This window comes from Plodia interpunctella, chromosome 22 (genome assembly GCF_027563975.2).
Source record: "Plodia interpunctella isolate USDA-ARS_2022_Savannah chromosome 22, ilPloInte3.2, whole genome shotgun sequence".
Lineage (NCBI taxonomy): Eukaryota > Metazoa > Arthropoda > Insecta > Lepidoptera > Pyralidae > Plodia > Plodia interpunctella.
In genome coordinates, this window is record NC_071315.1 from 5,308,587 (window position 1) to 5,333,038 (window position 24,452).

At 35.2% G+C, this 24,452-nt stretch overlaps 1 protein-coding gene across 44 annotated transcripts in view; it reads left to right on the plus strand.

Moving 5' to 3' along the window:
- Window positions 1-24,452, plus strand: part of shot (short stop) — a 248,344-nt gene that overhangs the window by 83,657 nt on the left and 140,235 nt on the right. For 18 of the 44 annotated variants that reach the window (XM_053762587.2, XM_053762595.2, XM_053762582.2 and 15 more), the window contains exon 1: window positions 19,999-20,153. Coding sequence is in view for 11 of the 44 variants with exons in the window: in XM_053762603.2 (XP_053618578.1) it covers window positions 3,388-3,405; window positions 4,254-4,316; window positions 5,389-5,478; window positions 8,355-8,525 (342 nt within the window). In the remaining 33 variants the exon portion in view is untranslated. Of the gene's footprint in view, window positions 1-3,387; window positions 3,406-4,253; window positions 4,317-5,388; window positions 5,479-8,354; window positions 8,526-19,997; window positions 20,158-24,452 lie in introns of those variants that run through there. The other 26 variants (XM_053762612.1, XM_053762616.1, XM_053762593.1 and 23 more) reach the window with 7 other exon arrangements.

Here is a 24,452-nt window from a genome sequence, read left to right on the forward strand (position 1 = left end):
ATCATGTCCGTGCAGTAAATCGTCGAGGAGTTCCCTCATCGGGAGCCGTTCATGGATGCACCGTGTCAGGTCATGCTTATCATGATAATGTATTGTCATCCAAAATACAAGTGTGTGTACAAGATTTCAGCTCAATCGGTTGAAGATATCTGCTTTAAAATTGAATTTCAAGATTTTACCCGAACTTACATAATGGAAGTTAAATGAAAGCTTGTAAAAAAAAAATCGTGCTTCACAGAACTAGCTGACAGATTTATTTTTATTAATTTCTTTTATTTCTTAGTAAACATTAAAAAAATATTTTAACTGATTATGCTACACTATATTAAGGTTTTTTGTAGATCGTATTATAAGTAGACTAGCTTCCTTCGTCCTTCGTCCTTCTCCATACTTCAAACTATATGTATGCAAAATTTCAAGAAGATTAGTTGTGTAGATAGAGCGAAAGAAGCAAAACTTCAAGAAGATTACTTGTGAACTGGTAACAAACCAAGTTACTTTATAATATTAGTTAGGATAATCAAAATCAAATCATTTATTCAGAAATTAGGCCTTAACAGGCACTTTTTCACGTCATATTCTAAATTAAATGATGATTACCAAAGCTACAAACTACTAGCATTTCGGAACGACCACTGCTGAGAAGAAATGCCGAAAGAAACTCATTCAAACAGTGTTGGTTCCTATTATGCCAGAAGGGCTTAACATTTTTTAAATATAAATTTATGTATAATTATGTATTATAAATTTATGTATAATGATATAATGTGAGTTAGGAGTTAGTATGCGAGTATTTGTATAAGCCTTTAAAGTACCTACCATACTTCTCATCCCGCATGTCTTGCCTCCTCTGACTCATATAAACTTATAAATCCTTTAAACAACCGCCTGTGTTCAATCAGATCCGTTATTTGCCAAGTCAAACATTTGTCTGCTGCAGTGAGTCAGGATTGTTTAATTACTGCCTTTGTTCCATCTCTTTGTGGGTGCATTACTTCAAAAGTGATAAAAAGCACAACCGGGTAGATATGTCCTTTCTTAATAGCGTTTGTTAGATGCTTTTGAATTCTTGAAGCATTTTTTATTATTACAGCGTTTTTCTAAATCAAATAATAAAATATCTTATACCATCCATATTCATTGTAAAACCATAATAAATTATGTACCTAAACCGGTGGAAACCGTACGAAAATCCGTCAGTTTTTAAGTTTATCGCGTTCATACAATTCAGACAGACGCGACAGGCGCACTTTATTTAATGATAATGTAAGGATATATATCAAACCTAAAGGAATCTAATACACAACTTTTCGGATCGGGGGGTTCTTTTATAACAAACACATGTATCAATTGCTAAATGATTGGGATATCACTGGGATAGCGGATCCTGGAATAAGCATAAGCACCGGGAATAAGCCCATATAATAGAGAGATTGGTATATCAATGCAGAGACGAAACCTCTCAAATTGTTTACAGAGGAAATAATAATTTTGTAAAATACAGCAAGCACTTTTCGGATCAAGAGGTTTAGGATTGATGAACTAAAATTTGTATTATTCTTTCACTTCTAAAACAAACAGTTCTGTCTTACTTATTTTGCGAGCTAAAGATTTTTAAGTTACCAAAAAATCAGATAAAGATCCGGCAACTTTCGGCGTCATCGAGCTAAATCTTTGAGCAAACACGATGACTGACCGTGTGGTCACTGATGACGTCACGATGACGTCATCCAGGTGCTCGTGAGTCATCAAATACCTCAGGTCGATAGGTCCATGTTTTGTAAACTCAGGTCTTAGGCCTTTATGTAAGAACATGTGGAAATAAAACATCATTTTCTATATGTTAGGAATGCTAACAGATGAGAATATACGATTATTTACACGTTTGTTCCATTATATTAATGACTCTCTATATGATCAACACTGTTTGAACAAGTTTCTTTCAGCATTTCTTCTCAGCAGTGGTCGTTCCGAAATGCTAGTAGTTTGTAGCTTTGGTAAATATAATTTAATTTAGAATATGACATGAGAAAGTGCCTGTGAAGGCCTAATTTCTGAATAAATGATTTGATTTTGATTTTGATCTTTTTTATTTCGCTAAGTAATAAAAGAAGGGGTTTTAATTAAAGCGCTGTGTCGCGAGGCGACACAGCGCTTTAATTAAAACCCCTTGTGATATGTTTTTCGTGAAACATTAGGCGCCACTTTCGTGTATATGATACTTCTTCTTGGTCCTTAAGAAATCCCATTTTAAATGGGGTCGGCGCATAATACATTTTCCTTTATAAATAAATAAATAGATTAGGACAAATCACACAGATTGAGCTAGCCCCAAAGTAAGTTCGAGACTTGTGTTATGGGATACTAACTCAACGATACTATATTTTATAACAAATACACATATATATAAACATCCAAGACCCGGGCCAATCAGAAAAAGATCATTTTCCATCATGACCCGACCGGGGATCGAACCCGGGACCTCTTGGTTCAGAGGCGAGATTTTACCACTGCGCCACCGAGGTCGTCATGGTCGAGGTCTTTCACAACTGTCTGTGTCCTGTCATACATTAATTCACTTTCAAGAATTTCATATCAATCCTAATAATCTCCTTCCATCTTTCCTTGGGCCTTCCTATTCCTTTCCATCCATCCACATTAATATGACCTGTATTGTCCATACCAAACCAGCTCATTACATACTCATAAAAGCAAATTAAAAATTAATTCTTAAATTACAAAAATTGTGACAGCTCATATAATTAGCAACGTTGACCGCCACACTATAGGGATAGAGTATTTGCCACACCTCTCTGTTCACGTTTCAGAACTTGAAACGATACAATGCTTGCCTTCTCTTTAAGTCGTCTTACGTTACTCTTTCTCTTGTGAACAGTTGACCTCATCTTCCCTCCAAAAATATTTCTAAATAAGGCATCGTATCGTATCAAGCGGCCAACCAGTCATACTCCTCATGGCTGAGGGTCGTGGTCATACATGGAATGATACACAACAACTTTCTTGGCATTATTAATAGAGTGGTTAGCCATTGCCTTCTCCATTTCACACACAAGTAAATAATCCACCAGTGTGCAAGCTTCCTCACGATGTTTTCCTTCACTGGAAGCAAGTGGTGGTCTATATAAACTACTATACATGAGTCAGATTGCTATACGCTCATGTGACACGAGTAGGATTCGAATCTGGGACCTTTCGATCCACAGTCGGGCTTAACCATTACACCACCACCGCTTCACTCTTCTATTTGCAAATTATTAGTCTTAATTTCTCGCCAAAAATTATCAATAGTAATTTATTCGTTTTGATATATTCTTCATGCCTACTTTAAATGTTGTGTGTTTTCACGGCTTCTCTTACGGAATGCAGCATTGGAAATATCTGAAGGTTTGTTTCATACAATATTTTTACGCTGTGTTTTTGATACTTAATTATTATTAACTACTTACTTGCATTTGAGACTTTTCTAGACGGTCTAGCCATGACTTGCGAGCGTTTATGGTTTTTTTTTAATTATGTCTAAATTTTAAAATATAAAATCTTATATAGCCTGTGCCATTTTTGGTAATGTTCAAATTCAAATTTCAAAATTCTTTATTCAATTTAGGATGATATACATCACTTATTGACGTCAAAAAAAATATTTAAACTAAGTCTACTGCCGGCTTCCAAAGCGCAGGTGAAGAAGAAGCGGCGCAACCTTTTCCCCAAGGACGTCAATTAACAAATATAGGTCTTATACATATATTAAAAAAAATTTTTGACTAGTTATGCTCCTCTAATTAAGACGTCGATTATGTGTCTAGTAATATCGAATGTTGTACATTAGCTGTAAATGTTATGAGTCGTGCCAGTCATATGCGCAAGATATATAGGTATTTTAGTATGTAAACTCATGTTTTTGCAAATAAATAATCTTTGTCTTAGTATTTCAAAATCTTATACGAGTAAGTAGCCATGGTCGTGACCTGCAAGCTTGATCAAGCGATGGAGATCTATAAGGATTATAGTATATGAAAATGTAATAGGCTCTGATTGCACCACGAGAAATAGGTCGGAAAATTTACCTATATCTTTATTATAATAAGAAAGATATAGTATTATAGAAAAATATAGTATGGTTGACAACACTCAAAATGTACAGTTGTCCCTTAAAATAAATGAAGTTATGATTATTAAAACTGCTCGAATATCATCAGGTGATAAAATATTTTCTCCCAATGCTGCTCGGACAGACGTACACACGGCTACACGTGTGTGAGGTTGTGAACAACCAGCCATGTTGTCCGCCCCAACAAGTAAGTTGAGCCCGGACTCACTGCTACGTTGCGCTGTCGTCTTCCGTTGTATTGACGTCCGTCGACTCAACAACGCAGAATAAACTGTATGGAGTTACGGCGTACGTCAAGTTTAAAACTTAACGGAGCCACAACGCAGCACGGCGTAGCATGGGACCTGTCCTGGCCAATTGATGTTGTTTGATTGTCGTTTTTATTCTTTTTCGCATATTATAAGTTGCTATTAGAATATTGGTGCAGGCATAAAGTTTGAAGAAAAATAATTGAGGCTGTATCTGCGTTGTTTTTTTTTATCTTTAATTTGGCTTGGTTACCTAATGGTAATCATAAAAATGTTAATTCGTTTTCGAAGCTTTTAATTGTTTTTTTTTTTTGCAATTAACATTACGGAAACAATTTCCACAGGATATTCGTTTTATCGATTCTTTTGTTTTACTCATCCGATTATTTTCAATTCGATTCGCCTAACGTATGGCTTCGTCTTTGTCTTTGATTTTTTTTATTTATTTAATGTTGTTTGTATTAAATTAATAACGTTAATAATTTTATTAACGTTATTATTTTAATTTTATCTCGATATGTACTGTTAAATTAGTTGTATATTTCGTGCTATAGTCGAAGACTTATCTAATCATGTTATTAATAAATATTCCATAAATAGATAAATTTGTATAATTCTCAGGTTTACTGATGATTTTATCATTACATTGGGTATATTTTATTCACGTCATTGTAATTTATCTTGCTCGGAATTTTACATATAAGAACGATTTCTTACAAGGTTCACTCATGCAATCATTTTACAAATATAATTTACTTGTTTAAATTAAGACATGGAATTACTTTCTAAAATTAAAATGTGCGGGTGCTATCAGCAGGCGCATAAGGAGGCTGTCAACAGGCAGCTAACCAATCACATCGCGGTGTGGTTGTCGTTGGGCCATAATGGCGCACTGTGATTGGTTAGCTGCGTCTCACTGTGAATAGACTCGATGGTGAGACGTATATAGCAAAGTCGCGCTACGCACACATACTGTAATGCTTTTGAAATAATGTAATTCATATTACACAGGTGAACCGGCTCGTGAACGATCTGTTCGAAGACCTGCGTGATGGCCTCAACCTCATCTCGTTGCTGGAGGTGCTTTCTGGCGAACATCTCGTAAGTATACTGTTATATCCATATTATTATTATGGTAAAGCCTCAATAAATTATACACCTATCGTTCCTAAAGAATAATGTTATCTATTGGTGAAAACCGTACAAAAATCCGTCGGGTCGTTTTTGATCATAATCAATCGCGTCCATACAAACAGACAGATTGAAGCGACAGGGAAACTTCTTTTTATAACATTACTAGCGACCCGTCCCGGCTTCGCTCGGACAAAAAAAGATAATAAATTATACACCTAAACCTTGCTCAGTAATCACATCTATCTTTTGGTGAAAACCGCATGAAAATCCGTGCCGTCGTTTTTGAGTTTATCGCGAACGGACAGACAGACGCTGCAGAGGACTTTGTTTTATAATATGTAAGGAAATTTTATTATTTATTTACTAGCTTTTGCTCGCGGCTTCGCTCGCGTTTATTTTGTCCTAGCGGACGCTTAGAACTTAATATTGTCAAGCCTAGTGGTAATCCCGCTGACACGTTCGGGGTTGATGGGGAGAAATACAGACACAGATATAATTAACTTTTATTAGCGGACCAGTCTGGCTTCCAAAAAAGAACATATTATATCATAGTACGACAATTATTTCCATAATTAAATTCATTTATAATAGTGATTACTACGCATCATCGTGTCAGTTCACGGCCACTGTTTTGAATGTTCGAAAACAAATTATAAATCGTTCATTTATTTCACTATACGGATATACGAGACCTGTTTTTAGGTATTTAATTTGACCTTTTAATTACTATTCAAATATCGAACCGTTTTAAATAAATCATACAAGAATTTAAATTAAGAATTAGTTAGAAATAAATATAAACATGTTTATTATATTATTATTTTTATGGATGGCTAAATGGCAGTTATTTTTAAGGTTCTGTACCTCCAAAGATAAAAACTGAACGCTTAATGTATCAAATATCTGTCTGTCTACTAAATTCTTCTTTATCCCATAACCAAATGGGTTACTTGGATCTTGAATGTTTATCTATACATATGTTATAGAATATATAGTATCGTTGAGTTAGTATTCCATAAGTTTCGAACTTACTTTGGGGCTAGCTCAATTTGTGTGATTTTATCCTAATATATTTATATATTTCCTTTCTACTATATCTTGAAAAACTTCCAAAGGGCTGAAACTGGGGGTGATATTTTGTGTAAATAAAACTTTGTATACGTATGCTTTTCACGTACGACACATGTTATGCCATCTATACGTGCTTTTCACACATATTATGACATCGTAGTACCTTTATGGTGGTAAGCGGTGGTGGTGTAGTGGTTAAGACGCCCGCCTGTGGATCGACAGGTCCCAGGTTCGAATCCTACTCGTGCCACATGAGTTTGTATACCAATCTGACTCATGTATAGTAGTTTTCATCGTCCACCACTCGCTTCCGGTGAAGGAAAACATTGTGAGGAAACCTGCACACTGGTTGATTCTTATTAACTTGTGTGTGAAATGGAGTAGGCAATGGCAAACCACTCCATTAATAATGCCAAGAAAGCTGTTGTGTGTGTTTCATTTCACGTAACAACCACGAGCCTCAGTCATGAGGAATACTGCTATGAAGAGTACCTTTATGGCCGCAGGCAGAATTGCGGGCAAAGGCTAGTATCTAATTAACAGGCAGCCATAATATTTCCATCACCTTTCACTTTACCAACATGGGGAGAAGTTTATCACGCTATAAAGTCATTAAACTCTTATTATAAGTTTAATTAATTTACACTATAATTTTGATGGTTTTTTTTCTACGTTTTCAATTAAGGTTTATATTAAGAGATTTTCTCGGTTACAATATCGTACTACTCTCAAGAAGAACTACGGCTACTCATGAAGAACGGTTAAGCGAAAACACGCGGACTAAGACGCGGGCGGCTGATGCTTCCGAGAAAGTGACGCCCTAACTTCCTTTTAATATGCAAGCCGATACCTAACCCTAACTATAACCTACATTACTCCAAATAACGGGCAAGGCAGACAGACACACCTGCCGATCTATATAGATAGTAGTAATGGGGTGCAGACACGTTCGGGGTTGATGAGGTCAAACGCAGACAGTTATACTTAACTTTTACTAACGGCCCTTTCTCGCACCGCTCGAAAACCATAATAAATATTTCTTCATGCCATATTTGTTTCCTTAGTGTGAGTTGCACCAGTAAACTTTGACGTTGACTTTAACCGACGTTTAGATAAAATGGAATGGCGTTTTTCTGCACAGTTTAAAGTTAAGTCAAAATTGATAGGTGCAACCTATCCTTATTAAAAAACTTTTGTTTTGTTACCCCTGTGCATATGTTTGCATGTAATCAAATCTTGCAAATTATTTTTCATGTACTTCCACTTGTCCTACAGAGTTAAAAGTTCCCCGTTGCTTCAGTTTATATGGCAATTCATTATTATGATAAGCATGACTTCATAAAAAAATAAATATATTATTACGACAAATCACACATATTAAGCTAGCCCCAAAGTAAGTTCGATACTTGTCATGGGATACTATAACTCAAACGATACTATATTTTTTTATAACATATACATATATAGATAAACACCCAAGACCCAGGCCAATCAGAAATAGATCATTTTCCATCATTACCCGACCAGGAATTGAACCCGGGGCCTCTCGGTTCAGTGGCAAGAACTTTACCACAGCGCTACGCCTAAGTTACGATAGATCATTATACACTATCAATTATATTATACTATCACGATAAGGGCTAAATTTGATCTGCAATGTCAGGTTAGTGTAATTTATTATTTAGCTAAGTAGGTAATGTCGGCTGTTTTCATAACACTGTGTAAACTGTGATATTTTTAGAATCTCATCTTCCATCTCTGTCTATCCACAGCCGCGCGAGCGAGGCCGCATGCGGTTCCACATGCTCCAGAACGTGCAAATGGCGTTAGACTTCCTCCGGTACAAGAAGATCAAGCTGGTCAACATCCGAGCTGAGGATATTGTGGATGGCAACCCTAAACTTACGCTGGGGCTGATTTGGACCATCATCCTGCACTTCCAGGTTAGTGGCATGCTTTGTAAAATAGTGTAGTTTGCACCGTCAACCGTAACGTGTGCTGAAAAACGCAAAATACCTACACGCCATTTTGTCTAAACGTCAACGGCGGGCATTTCAAAGTCACCGTCAAAGTTGACAGGTGCAACTTATCCTTTCACTGCTAAAGTCATGGATTTAATAAGTACTTCATGCAACAATACCTACTAATTCCATGCTAAAAATCGACTTTACCATTGACGAAATTCAAAAGAACGTTCGAATTTTTTTTACCGTTTGAGTACTGGCAGGTTTTGATTTTTGAATAAATATGTGCGAAAATTAGTTAAAACAGAATGGGGTGTTATATTATAAGTGTGTTTACAGCGATGTTCTTTAACAATAAGCACGTTATATAGTTAAGGCCTTGACTCACGACTTTTAGCTCTGTCTACTCTGTAACTACGTCTTTATGATTAAAAAACTATAAACAGTGTAAATGTAGTAATATATAAAAGTACTATTGAAATGAAAGAAGTTTATTAATAAAGCTTATTCTATCATACATATAGGTTAGACTACTTACTTTCAAAGCTAATTTGGAAATAAACTTATTTTATATATATATAACTTATTAGTGTTATGATCTCGACTTAGAGAAACATACCAACATATAGCAACCAGATTGCGTATCTCCTTTTTTAAGAGAGAGACTAGCTTTTGCCCACAACTTCGTATGTGAGTAAAACTCCGTTTCCCTTGGGAATTTCAGGAAATCCCTTCTTAGTGCTCCCCTACACTGTCCTAGGAACCTACACACCTAATTTCAGCTTTTTACGCCCAGTAGTTTCTCTTAGGTAGGAGCACCCATAACCGAAGGCCATGCATGAAAAGACTCACTTTTATGCATGGCCTTGCATGGCCACTCGCTCACTCGCTTCCTCTACACTCGTCACAGTCAGTGTAGAGATCGTGGCGAGTGGAAATCCCTAGTCTCTGTCTACCTCCATGGGAAACGGACGTGATTATTTGTATATATTTTTCGTCATCAATTTTTTGACATAGTCCTTACATATTATAAAACAAAGTCCGGGTCTGTCTGTTCGCGATAAACTCTCAAACTACTGCCCGGATTTTCATGCGGTTATCACCAATAGATAGAGTGGTTTATTTTTTTATTTATTTATTACATCATGTTACAAGGATTATTTGAGCGTGACAATAAATTGCATTTCGAAAACCACTGAGATTTGTGGCGAATTGCATGGATGAATTACGTCAAGCATATATAGTATCTTAAGACTAGAACTACCACCATTCATTTTCATCAATAAAAATATACACAACCAAAGCAATAAACAAATAATTGAAAATATGCTAAAGCTGGGCGGCTACGACATAGCATCGACAAGAAAAATGATAAATGGTTCCAGAGAAAGCTTTAGGTGTATCATTGATTAAGATGTTACCTGAGCGAAGCCGGGACGGGCCGCTACTATATATAGTTGTATTCTATCTATATATTTATCATGCGGGGATGAATGAGAAAATGTAAATGACAGAGTCTCAATCTAACAAATTAAGCAGCTATCTCGCCCTGACACACAAATCCAGTATTCAGATCACTTCGTATTACGATAGTGTTGATATCATCTGTGGCCGCCATTGCTGTAATATTGAAGGTTCCTTCTACAGACATTTCAAGATCTTTTGTGCGGTTTTTATAAATCTGAGATTTGTATCTTTGTTTGTCAATCAACTCAAAACTACTAGACTTTTGTTGTTGACATTTGGCATAGAGACAGGCGAAACCTTCAGGAGTAACATAGCCTACTTTTTAATTATGGTTTTACGCGAGCGAAGCCGAGACGGGCCACTAGTATTTTTTTAGTATTGTAGCTCTGACATTGTGAGTAGATTTTGAGTTTAATTTATGTATTTGTTTGCGAAAATGCGAATAATTACGCTTAGTAAGTCGCAGAAAGGCGTTGGACATTCGAAAATTGAAATAATAGGTACGTGTGTAGACAAGGCATACAAATAGAACAACTAATATACAAAATTGACAGTTTGAAGTCACTCGAACTCAAATCGAGTGCACAATATTACAATCGTGTCACGAGCTGTCATACGTCAAATTACATAACCTCAAAATGTCGCATGACATCAAAGCTTTACTTTCCCTTTCGCATTACGTCATCCTGATCTTAATATGTCCGTCTCTTTCCAACTCAGGATTCCACTTTCACTGAAAGGGACAGTGGTTTTTTGAAGGCATTTTTGGCAATGAGAGCTAGTGGCTAACGCCGCTAGGGGGTGAAAGCTTTGTTTTCATACACAATTTTGACGTCTGTGTTGTGCGCTTGTGCCTGGGACACATAGCTGTCACAAAAGTTCCTCTTTTCTTTTTTAAATGCTCCATCGTTTACTAAAACGATGATATTGCCAACCCATTTAAACTTTTGTTTTTGACATTCAGAAAACAGTCGATATCCGATTTTACTTGTTGGGAAATAAACTCAACTTTCAGTCTGTTAAGTTTTCATTTGATTAATTACATTGATTGCTCTTTTGCGTTTTAAATTAAGTAAAATTATAAACATTTTTGCTATTGTATATTGTACCCCGCGATTAAAGTATGTATAGGAATTTGGCGATCCTAATCGGTGCATAGCATAGCCTTCATCAAATGTATGTGTCTCTCATTCACACGAATACATATATTCACAATCTTATCACGCCTGTTCCCCGTGGAGGTTAGTTTCATGATATTCTTCCAAATAAGTTCATAACATTGACGATATTTCACTAGCTAATGTCCTTAAAACCTTGGTACGATACAGCCCTAGCGAAAGTATGATTGATTACTGCCACGAACAATGACTTACGTCAGGGTGACACATCTTGTGAATCATCAGGAATCCGCTGACGACACTTCGTGTGCCCGTGTGTGAAGTTCGGTTCTGAGAAGAGCATAGGATGAGACGTCAAAATCCTGACACTAAATGCACAGATAAAATAGGATAACTCAATTATAATGGCATCGTAATCATTCCGGCTGAAAAGATGTTCGAAAATTCGAAAATCAAATCTGTCGAAATCTTTTGTTGTTATTTTTAATTTCAATAAAAAAGTCTAGTTGGCACTCACTAAAATAAAACACGATAAATGTTTAAGGGATCAATTTTATTTACTATGTTTGAATATTTTATAGTTCTCATTCAACTATATAATAGCCTTCTCCGTGTTAAAATATGGTAGTACAAGTTTCATATATTGTAATGTTAAACAATCTAAAACCAATCCGCTTTTAATAGATAATTGTCATATCTGTTCGTAAAAGGGAAGCTATATGGCAATGGCATTACAATATCTAGCAGTATTTGTGTACAGACCAAACATAGTACGAGGGCTGCTATTTATGTATCCGGAATAACAAAATTAAACAAACATATATTATTACATATGGTTTTATTGTTTCTCGAAGTATTCTCCGCGATGATCTATGCACTTCTGCATACGATGAAACCAATTTTCAAAGCACTTTTTCCATTCTGATTGAGGTATGTCCAAAACGTGTGTTTTGAACGCATCAACGGCCTCTTCGCGGCTCGAAAAACGTTGACCACGTAATTTATTTTTAATGTTTGGAAATAAATAAAAATCATTGGGTGCCAGGTCGGGGCTGTACGGCGGATGACCCGTCAATTCAATCTTTTGACCCTCCAAAAAATTATTTGTTTCAGCCGACTTGTGGCAGCTAGCATTGTCGTGATGAAGTATGATTCTGCGTTGTGGGTTGTTCTTTCGTATTTTTTCAAAGACTTCTGGCAAACAAATGGTGGTGTACCATTCAGAATTAACCGTCCTACTATTCTCTAGTGGCACTGTAGCTACATGTCCGTTGATACCAAAAAAACAAGCGACCATTTGCTTTAAAGTGCTTCTCGCACGAACAACTTTTGTTGGATTCGGTTCATCTTGAAAGACCCACACCGTTGACTGCTGTTTAGTTTCAGGGTCATAAGCATAGATCCAGGTTTCGTCACCTGTGTAGATATTATAAACAGCTTTTGACGTGCCACGGTTGTATTTTTTTATCATTTTCTTACACCAGTCGACACGAGCCTGTTTTTGATCTACGCTCAAGTTGTGCGGAATCCAACGCGAACAAATTTTTTTAACAATTAAATGTTCGTGTAATATCGCGTGTATACTCGTCATACTAATGCCCAGAGACGCCTCTATCTCGCGGTATGTAACATGACGATCTTGCATTACTAATTGTCGCACAGCATCAATATTTTGTTGTACCATTACCGATTTAGGACGACCCTCCTTAATTTCATCCGTGAGCATAGACCGTCCACGTTGAAATTCCTTAAACCAATAATACACAGTGGTTTTCGATGGTGCTTCATCTCCAAAAGTTAAAATCAGTTGTTCGATGCACTGTTTTTGAGTTAATCCACGCCGAAAATCATAATAAATCATCGCGCGAAAATGTTCACGAGTTAAATCCATGGCAATGAAGACAAGCTATTTTCAAAATTGGCGCCAATTGAAAAAAAACAAATGACAGGGACATTAAAAATATTTATTCTCTAGCCGAAGAGTTCTATTTTCAAATGTTGTAATTACTTTTTAAATATTCTAGAATTATTGGCCAGTTCCGGATACATAAATAGCAGCCCTCGTATGTGTGCCACAGAGGCTGGCTTCTCGCCCACGCGACCATAGTCTATAGATTATGTTTTTTTTTCATGTAGACGAAGATGTTTGCGTAATGATTTGTAGCCTTTTACTTGGCATTTCACATCTATTGATTGTAGACATATTTCGCTTCAATACGTTTCGATTGGTCATTCAAATCCCAGATTATTTTTCTGTCCACAAAGATCTAATAAAATGTCAGCTTTCTGACATTTTATTAGATATTTTTATACTCTTTATTGTACCTAAAATAAAATTATAATTAAAAGACACGAATAAAGCGTTCATCCAGTGGCCGGAAAAAAGCGGTAAAATAATAAGTTTTTAATAGAATTTTCTTAACGTTACGCCACAAAGTTAATTAATTATCTATCTACTTTTCAAGGAAGTCGCCAGTCGTTTGTTTCTCAATATTAACGGTTTCGTCAAGTTCCTAACCAATCAGCGGATTAATTAATTTATAGTTAAGACCAAAAATAACCTATATCACTCTGCAATATACTAAAATCATCTCAATCCAATGCTCTATGTATTGACGTGAAAGAAGGACAAACAAACACACTTTCACATTTATAATAATATGGAATAGTTTCAATGTTACCAATATTCGTCACATTTTCCAGAACGGGCTACGGTATTCAACCGAATCATTAATTCAGAAATTAGACCTTTACAGGCACTTCTTCACGTCAAAATTTATATTATATAGTAGTTTCTCACAAGCTACAAACTACTTAGGCCAATTCTTCATAGTCGTATTCCTAATGGCTGAGGGTCGTGGTCATAACGTGGAATTAATCACACATAATAACTTTCTTGGCATTAGTAATGGAGTGGTTTACCATTGCCTTCTCCATTTCACACACAAGTTAATAATCAACCAGTGTGCAGGATTCCTCACGATGTTTTCTTCACCGGAAGCAAGTGGTGGACGATGAAAACTACTATAGATGAGTCAGGTTGGTATACAAACTCATGTGGCACGAGTAGGATTCGAACCTGGGACCTTTCGATCAATAGGCGGGCGTTTTAACCATTACACCACCACCGCTTCAACTTACTTAGGTCAATACCGTACTTTTAATTATAAGTTATATTTTCTAAAACATTGGTTGTGTAGATAAAGTGTGAAGAGGTAACAAACTTTCGTATTTATAATCTTATTTTGAATTGCGATAGCTGAGAAGTTGGGATTTTTATTCATTAGGTAGCTGTTTAACAACAATAGCATTCCCAAGTAGGGTTGACGTCAGGCAGGCGTGTAAAATTTTTAAGGTGTTTTTACGTTGACCCCGGTTTTCGCGGCTTCACAACCCCCGAACGCAACTGGAACTTTCGCATATGCAAAGATGAGAGAGAGTACAGTCAACAGCACATAAATCTACCCAAATTCATTGCAAACTCGCCGCTATTACCGCGTCATAGAGGTTCGTGCAGGGTAACTTGATGTGCTGTTCACTGTACTAACGAAGTACATTATCTTTTGAAGCCTATTTTAAACGTCATTAATTTAAATAACAAGGTATGCTTATCTAACAGATAAGGTCATGGTGTTTGAAATAATCAGCCGCATGTTTATTCATACGTCCTCCTTCCATAAATGCAACTGCATTTGTGTGAAGGAGATGGCTGTTGTCTGTTGCATACGCTTGCAGTGTTAGCTCAATGACATAGGAGATAAAATAAGACTTGATTGAAGTAACTTTATTTAGGTAAACATGTATATATCTATCTCTTTTAGTCTTTAATTATTTCAATAATACATACTCTAATATTATTGCGACCTAGCCTACTAATGGGTAGGTACCTATTACATTGACCCAGTTTTATAAAGTACACGGTATAAACATTAGTTTTTAAATAACTAGTTGTTTACCGCGAACTTTTAGACCTCGCGAGCACAATATTTCAATAACGACTGAACCAATTTTGATGCCCCACGAACTTAAAAAATCTATTGGCATATCCGACATATCTTTTAACTTTCATCAAAATCGAACCAACGGTTCGAAAGTTATCGCGTTACAAACATAAATACATACAAAAAATGAATTTTTGCCCCAAGTAGAATGTTTGACCTCGCTTGCTATCACCCCTGTCCACAGTCAGATTTGTGAATTAACACTGAAAAAGCCTGTTGTTTTAATACAAATTAATTTTTTATGGTACGGCCAAAAATTCTACGATCGGAGATTTAAATTTTAAGGAAATGGGAAATTAACTAGTCCAAACAACTAGTTAATTTCCCATTTCCTTAAAATTTTAGTTCCCTCAATCTCTATGGAATTCCTCAACACCATAGACAAGCAAATTCCCGAGAACACGGAACAGTATAACCTCTCGGAGGCTGCGCGTGCGACGAACAGTTACGCAGGTCGGGGGTCGACGACCGCCCGCCATTGTGGCCGACTGCACGCGTGTTTGTTTTTAAATTTAAGATATTTTTTTTCTTAATTCTATTCGCCCAGTGTTTTTTGTTATGGTATATCTTCGTCACAGTATTTGCTTTGCATCTTACTTACAAAAACTCTGTCTTCCGGAGGCGCCTAGGCTGTACAAAAAAAAATGACACCACCAACATCAACACCCAAAAAATACACATAAATTCTGGCATTTTTTATTAGTACTTACCACAGTAGTATCTATTGATCAAATACATATATATATATATATGATATATTATTGGCACAAAATAAAAAAAAAACTGTAAACACACATTGTAGAATAAAAACTAGATCACCAATATTATGATAAAAGTAATAATTAAAAAAACTGCAGTAGTTATATTACTGTGTGTATCGTAGCAAAAGCGATTCTTAATTCAAATGTTACTCAGAATTTCTAATTAACGTCAATAAATCTGTCACCAATGGGGAAAGGTGTTGAATCCGGAAAATGTCGGATTTATCCGGTCTTGACACAGTTCTACTCGATCTAGACTTTCTAGGTATTTCATTTAAATATTATGCTAACTTCGACATTGATTCATTGGTGTTAAGATCTTCAATACATCTTAATAGAAGATTAGATTGTTCTTGTCTTTTTATATAAATTTTTAATAAGGCCTATAAGAGTTAGATATTATTTTAAAGCAAATATTTAAAAAAATCTAGCTTTCGGTCTTAGACAGGAGTAATAGAGAGTAGAAATTAGATGGGACATGGACTACAAATGGACCAACTATTTTTATGATGTGTATTTTTTCCATGCTGCAAGTTAAAAAAAAAAATCCCATGCTTAGATTATATAATCATTCTAATTTCTGTTATCCGATGGAAGAAATGGTAGCGCCATCTATGATTTGTCTTAGGAACTAAAATAAAGTTGTCGGTTTCTGATCGCAAATTCTCTTTTTTTCATAAGTAATATTGCTTTTTTGTTTTATTGTTAATTTATTATAGCTATGCATATTTATAAACAAAAAATCCATGGTTCTTAGTGATTGCCATGTGATGATTTCTTCTTGAAATCTGTCTGTAATATGTATTTCTTGCAGATTTCCGGGTTTCTATGTTTGTGAAAGTTGTTGCTAATTTTCTAATAAGGAAGGACATATTTTATATTTATCGTTGGTAAAATAAAATTATTCTTAGCAAAAGCCTCATCTTTGCTATTTCATTCCTCTGTCGAGTGCAGCAAAGATTATATTTATAATTTCCTTTTAATTTATTATTTATATTTATGTGCCTATTCATTACTCATTACTGAATCTTGTAATTTACTCTACAATATCTTTAATGAACAATTTTACAGGATATTTTAATAATATTTATTGCATTTATATCATTGAGAAACTGCGCCCCCACTTTCCTAAAATGGCAGTTACCAGGGCTGCATAGTGACGTCAGCGATTAATATTAAAATGTTTCACATCGTAGGGTCTGATGTAGGTCGCCGCGAAGGTCGCAGGCCAGATGGTGGCGCCCACGCGCCGCCCTCGCACCCTCTTAGGAAATACTTTTACGTTTTTATGTTATCCTGGTACTATAATCTATTCCGATTACTACCGACCGGAACGTGTATTGTACCATAGACATAGTAGATAGATACCATCGATTTAGAAAGGTGCCCCGCGCGGGGAAGATCTTTATACCTCCATAGATACACTCTTTTTTTTTTCTTATTAAGTATTTATTGACGTGACAGCTGTCAATAGTTGAAGGAGAGTAGACGTTTGATAAAAAAAATGTTTCTTCATTCATATTTGATTCCAGTTCCTGCACTAGTTAACCAGTTTCTTTTAAAATCTCGACAGCATATTTTTAAATAAATAAAACATCTCGAAAGAATGATTACTTCCGGTCTACCTATCAGTCGTGTAATTCGGTTTTAAGATCGCAGTTCTTAGAATGAGCTTCGTCATCACAATCCTATTAAGATTTTCATACAAACATCTATTTATAACCAGATCCGAGGACTTGATTGCGTTAACTTGCATACTATTCACCTCACTTCGAGCATTACGTCAATCAGTCGTGTTGTTAAGCAATTAGCATACAATATGGCGGGTAATGTGACCACAGATTATCTCTCACTGGTTGCTTATGTTTTATGACAATTGTTACATACATAACAGTAGCATTTTGAATTTAAATAAAACAAATAAAATGCGTTTATTTCAGACATAGCCCATATTGTTAGTAATACAAAAACTTAAATTCGATGTTAGTAAAAAACACGATAATTAATACTAGTTTCTTTGTCGAGCTGGATGCGAGCCCAGTGCAACATAATGCCACTGTCCACATCCAGCCTCGCCGCCACTGTCTGCAGCAGGCTGCTTAATTTAATTTTGACATTGATAATTACTTCAAAATTTTACTGCAATAATTGGTATATCAACTAATTAAGTTTTATACGTTAGAAAGTTTCAAATCAAATTTTGAAAGTAGACAAGAAATGAATTCTGTCTCGAGTATAGTATAATAACAACATCGCCGACGACATGCTGTAGCAATAGATATAAAATCTGAAGGTCTGTAAAATATTGAATAGCAAGGGAATAAACTTAAATTATTAGCATAAACATAATGGTAAGTGATCGTGATGGTTTAATTTTACGACGGCGGCGGTCTAGTCTATCTCACGTTTGTAATATTGGTTATTGTGTTGCGATGACGAATAGCCAAAGAATTTTGTTTTTTCCTCTATAATACCTATTCTAATAATAACAACAGACGCGGAAGGAAATCTCAATGCATGTATACAAAAATATGCACTCTTATTATATGAGAAGCCTTGTTAATATAAGTATAAGTTTTCTAAGTGAAAATACTTGAAGAAATAATACTAAGATGATTTTTTTTTAGATTTGTTTATATCTTACACTGATCAAATACATAAGTTGTATAATCTACAAAATACATCATTTTTCCTCATATTATTCAGTATATTGCATTTTGAAATAATTTGAAATATATTAATTTGAAACTTATTGTATGCACATGCAAACCTCTGGCAGACCATTATGGTAAGTTGTCAGAGAATTTACGCGCCAAAACTTGCTTGCTTAAGCTTGTAATAGATGGCGCTGTACGTTACATGCAAACGGTTCGTATCTGAGCAGCTTCGCTTCGCTTAGCGCGGCTGACGATAGATGGCGACACTAGTACTGTAAACAATAACAAAAAAAATAGAATTGTTTTTGATTCTGATCTTTTGTTAATTCATTTCGAGATTATTATTAATGTCTGTTAGTTTTTGTAAGATTATTATCTGATCTAATTAACTCGTTAAGTTAATTAATTTGCATACAGGAAAAAATGAATGGACATTGTGGTGGGTGACATACAGTGTGACATAGATACGCCTACGCGGATTTATGATATTTAAATAAAAAATAAACTTGTTATAGATAACAGAAATACAATTACATACATACATTATGTAACAGTGTGGGTAGCGGAAGGGGACTACCTATGTATGTAGACTTCCGAAAGCCACAAAAATATCAACATGGCAGTATTATTACTTATATTTGAGATTCTGTGTTTCGATTCTGTAACAGACGTCAAAAAAATCACGTCCGATCCCGCGCGGATATGGCTAATTTGTATTCTGTAAAACTCACTCGAGCGCTACTCACTTGCGGGTGCGTTGGCGAGTTGAACTAAACTCACTCCGGAATTTTGACAAATGTGTGAGATGACGGACAAATTTTCATTCTGTAAGAAAGATCCACTAGCGCTGACCAAGTGATTGCGGGGCGAGGTGGAACTACCTTGACAATGTCGAAACTGTAGCTGTTTTTCTTTTTTTTTAATCTATGGTAGCTACGTTTTACCCAGTTATACAAAATAACAAAAAATACACTTTTTAGTCGTTTTCCCAAACATAACTAATACTTAATTTCATAGGAACAAAATCATTAACATACATTTCTCGTCTCTGAACAAAACGGTTTAGTGCCAATTCGACCTAATCAAAAATTTAGTGCACACCGCACACTGAAGATACGATTTCCAATTTTTCAAATCGGAATTTACACTTATTGTGTAAATTCGGAGTTATTAAGTAAGACTAGAAGATTTTTAACAATATTTTTAGGAAAGTCTAACGAGCAATGTGAATGAGGTCCAAGTGTTCAACTGGAACTTTTTCTCTTGTGTTTCTTGAGGGTTCAATTAACTGGTCTAACAAAGCTATGGAATTTTGGTGCAAGCATTAACTCAAACTTAATTGAAATCAACTTCTAACATAATTAATTGCGAATAATTATTATCCCACGTATAAACACATACTTTTCATAGGTCCGTCATGGCCAGTTTGACAGATGTGCCATGCTGCGCGCGCATACAGTCACCTGTACGCGCTCGTTGAAGCCGCACGCGCCGCCCGCGCTTTCAATTTCAAAAATCGAACAACGAACTCGAATTTTAACCCAACTAAATAATACACTAACAGTGATTTTTTAAATTGAGTGCTGTGTTTTGTGCCAGTGTTGTGTGTAATATTACCAATTCGATATATTTTTACCGATTTCCGGCGACATTAACGGTCTTTTTAACATTGTTTTGTGAGAATTATCGTCTAGGATTGCACGAATTGTTAATTGTAGCTAATTTTTGTTTGCCAACTGTAACAGATAGGCTATATATATTTTCGAAATCATTGAGGTTAAATAAAAAAACTTTAAATATGGTTAGCGGTATAGTTAAGTTATTACACGTCGCAGGATATCCTTAAACGTCGGTTCATTGTTTAAACGCGATTAGTTTTACAAATTTCAATGTTGTGCCTATATCTGGTAAAAAACCATAATACCTCGACTTTTTTTAAATATTAAAAAAAAACATTTTTTCTTGATTTAAAATGGTGAGGCTCTGTCCAAATTAGCTTTATATTTTTTTAAGCTGTTACCTATATACAAATCAACTTCTTAAAAGTAAAAATTAGAAGCTAGCCATAAATATATGATCGCAAAAAAAAAAGAAATTACATAGTTCTATTTTCAAAATAAAAAGCGGCCAGACCATCTGTCACGCTCAGTATGCAACCTGACCCCATTTTACCGGTGCATTTCCGCATGAATGACCATTTATGGTCATCGGGATATCCGATTTAGGGCTGCCGACGCGTTTTTTAAAATGTGATAGGATAGACAATAGTATTTTGATTTTTTTGATTCAAATTGGCGTACTACCATTCCGTCGACTCAAATAGCACTTAAAAATTCCGTTTAGGACACCTTATTAAATATTTTCCGGTGCTATTAACTCTAAGTACGTAAGTAGTCTAAATATTCGAATTCGTGCGCAGAACGGCATACCTCGAAATCTACAGAGTGACATCTCTCGATTTTGAACAATACTGCGATTTCAATCAAAAGAAAGGTATTATTTTATACAAATATTTCTATGGATACAAGAAAATAAAAAATATGTCTCTCCAATTTTATTTATCGTATCGCTCATTTTTATTAAGTAATTCCGTTAAAATATTTTTTTAACGGAATTTTCGATAATTATTACGAATACATAATTACGAAGATTATTATGTAAAATCGTTATAGCGTCGTACCATATCGCGAACACAAACAAAAGACATCAACGAGAGAGTAAGTTCTTGATTACCCAATAGAAAAAACCACACTTCGACTTCAAAATGTTTTAGCTATATACGACTCATGGAAACAAAAGACATGGCGCGAATTAAAAAAAAAAGCAATTGAACGTATCCTATGGAATATAAAATAGAGTTTAATTTTAGAATAACATTTAGTTTGGTTTAGATTCTCAATTTAAATATCGGCACTCTGAATAAAAAAACACAGTCTAACTACCCAGCAATGTCACATTTAACATCTCTATATTTCATATTTGGAATATCGAAAATAAATATATAAGTCTCACGAGCCAGCATTGTCACATTTCATATAGAATCATATTTTGAATATAGAAAATAAATAATGTCAGTCTAACCAGCCAGCATCGATTAAAAAAATCAAAGCTATTAAAAGTGAACCAGCAATCATTATCAGCGCCTTATAAGTACGCAAGGCTGATAGTAGGCGGCGCCATTGAGACCACGCGCGTCACCCACACTTCAAGGAATGTGAGGAAAAAAAATGAAATAAATAAATAAAGGGGTACATAGGATAAGTGACTGAGTAAAAGCGATGGCTGTATCTTGTCTACCCCGTAAGGAATAAAGACGTGATGCTGTATCTAAATTTTGTATCTGTGGTGTGTGGTTCCGCCCTGAAATAGAACCAATGCATCTGCTCTCGTTGATGTCGTACTAGGCGACTAAGGGACACATACTCAATTGTAAGGTACAATTTTTACATTGACCCTTGGCTTTGCGGCCTCACAGCCCCGAATGTAACTGGGGGAACACACGAGGATGAGAAAGAGAATGAGACTGTATTAAATCTCTTATCTCTAAATATTTATGAAATTAGTCTAGTCTGTCAAGAACCTTTTTTGATATTGCAATGGCAAAAAATATAATTTTTTTTTTAGTTCTTTTAAAATCTTGTTTTCTTAACTTCTTGACAAACTGTATGACTGTAAGTATTTTGTGATTTTCTGCATTTTTTTACATCGTCATAAATTCAACTCCAAATCACGGAAATCTGTATTATTATATTAACTAATAATTGTTAATAAACAAGAGATGTCATAAATCATAATAACAATAAAGCCAGCGTTGATTTATTTGTATTGTCGGTTAAAAGTGGGTGTTATGTTACCAAAGCCACGACCTTTAGAACTCACCCACACACCTACAAGAGTGTTGTGAGTTCCACCCACGGCGGGTGGGAAATTGGAGTTCTTATGAGCTGTTACATGCTTTCCACTAAGGTGCAATGATTTTCGCTGATGTTTTGCAAGAAAGCGTTAGATTTATTGACGTTCCCGTGGCCTAATGGTCATCAAGCCGGACTGCTACACAGGAGGTCCCAGGTTTGATCCCCGGTCAGGTCAACATGGGAAATGATCTTTTTCAGATTGTCCTGGGTCTTGGATGTTTATCTATTTATATATTATAAAATATAGTATCGTCGACTTAGTATCCTATAACATAAGTTTTGAACTTACTATGGGGCTAACTCAATCTGTGTGATTTGTTCCTATATATTTAATTTAATGTATATATTCACGTGCGCTCCAGAAATGTCAGGTCGAAGTAATGACCGGGCAAAATGCTCAGACTAACTTTCATATAGAGATATTTAGAGAGATTTGTTGCTAATATAGTTAGCCTTTAAACTTAATAGAATGCAAGAATATATTTATGCATATGGTCAGCTTGAAACTATATTTATTTTAAGATTTATTATTAGTTATCTAGTCGTATCTATTATTATAAAGGTAAGCGTTTTTGAGTTTGTATTTTTGAGGCGGGTAATCTATCGGGTAAAAATTCTTTCACCATTAGAAAGTTCCATTATCCAAGATTGCTATAGGCTATTTTATCTCATAATTCCCACGGGAGTGAAGCCCCGGGCAACATCTAGTCTAATACAAAGTTTACTATGAATTTAGATGCCTGATGTACTGTGAACTGTATTAGTTCACAGTACATCAGGCATCTAAATTCATAGATAATTCGCCACTGTTACCGCTGGATAATTGACAGGTCCTAACTCATGTGATTTGAATACAATCTAATATCAACTTATACCTTCTGCTTACACAAGCATAAGGTCTTTATTATCCCAAACATTTCAAACATTTGGGACTTATTATATTTGTAACTATTCCCGTGCATAATTTATAGGCTGATATCTCTAACCAAATTTTAAAATACCCATAACAAACAATGAATTTACATAAATATAGACAGAGTTACATTGACAGTTAAAACGATAGTACAAGACCGAATTACGCAACGACTTTTCGAGGCGAGGCTTCACATAAACAATGGAAATTAACACATCTGAGCCTCTGCCCAGTGATTCAGACACTAGCCCTTTGCATTACAACACTTTGGATTTTAGCCCTTGTCATAAAAGATAAAGTGTTATATGTTCAACATTTGTATATACGTTTAACATCAGTTTTGAGATCCTCGGCTATTTTTGGGCTTTATTGTTTACAACATTTTATACAACATTATTATTTATTCTATTTAATTATTGGTTCTTGCTTTTTAACTGGTACAAGTGATAAAATACCTTTAAATTGACGTCCTCGGTGGCGCAGTGGTAAAGTGCTTGCCTCTGAACCGAGAGGTCCCGGCTTCGATCCCCGGTCGGGTCATGATGGAAAATGATCTTTTTCTGATTGGCCCGGGTCTTGGATGTTTATCTATATATGTATATATTATAAATTATAGTATCGTTGAGTTAGTATCGCATATCACAAGTCTCGAACTGACTTTGGGGCTAGCTCAATCTGTGTGATTTGTCCTTATATATTTATTTATTTAATTTTGAAATAACATTATCATTTGCTTTGGTCATCCTCGTTATTTTATAGCTAAGTTAACACTGGCTGCATACCAAGTAAATTAGCCTTGCAAATTAAGTTGTTACTAACATCGTTGTAGACACATCCTTAGGTTTAATTCAAAGGCGTCCTTTTGCATTTAAAAAACAATTGATTTAACAACAACAATTGTACAATTTGATTTTGTAATTTGCTAAGTCCTCTATTTCGATTAATATTTCTGAAGTTCTATTTGTGACATTAGTCTGTAAACCCGCAATGAATTTAGAGAAATACCGTAATATAGTAAACATTGATTTAGTTTTAGTTAAGTATAGTACATTATGTCAAATTAACATAACCATTC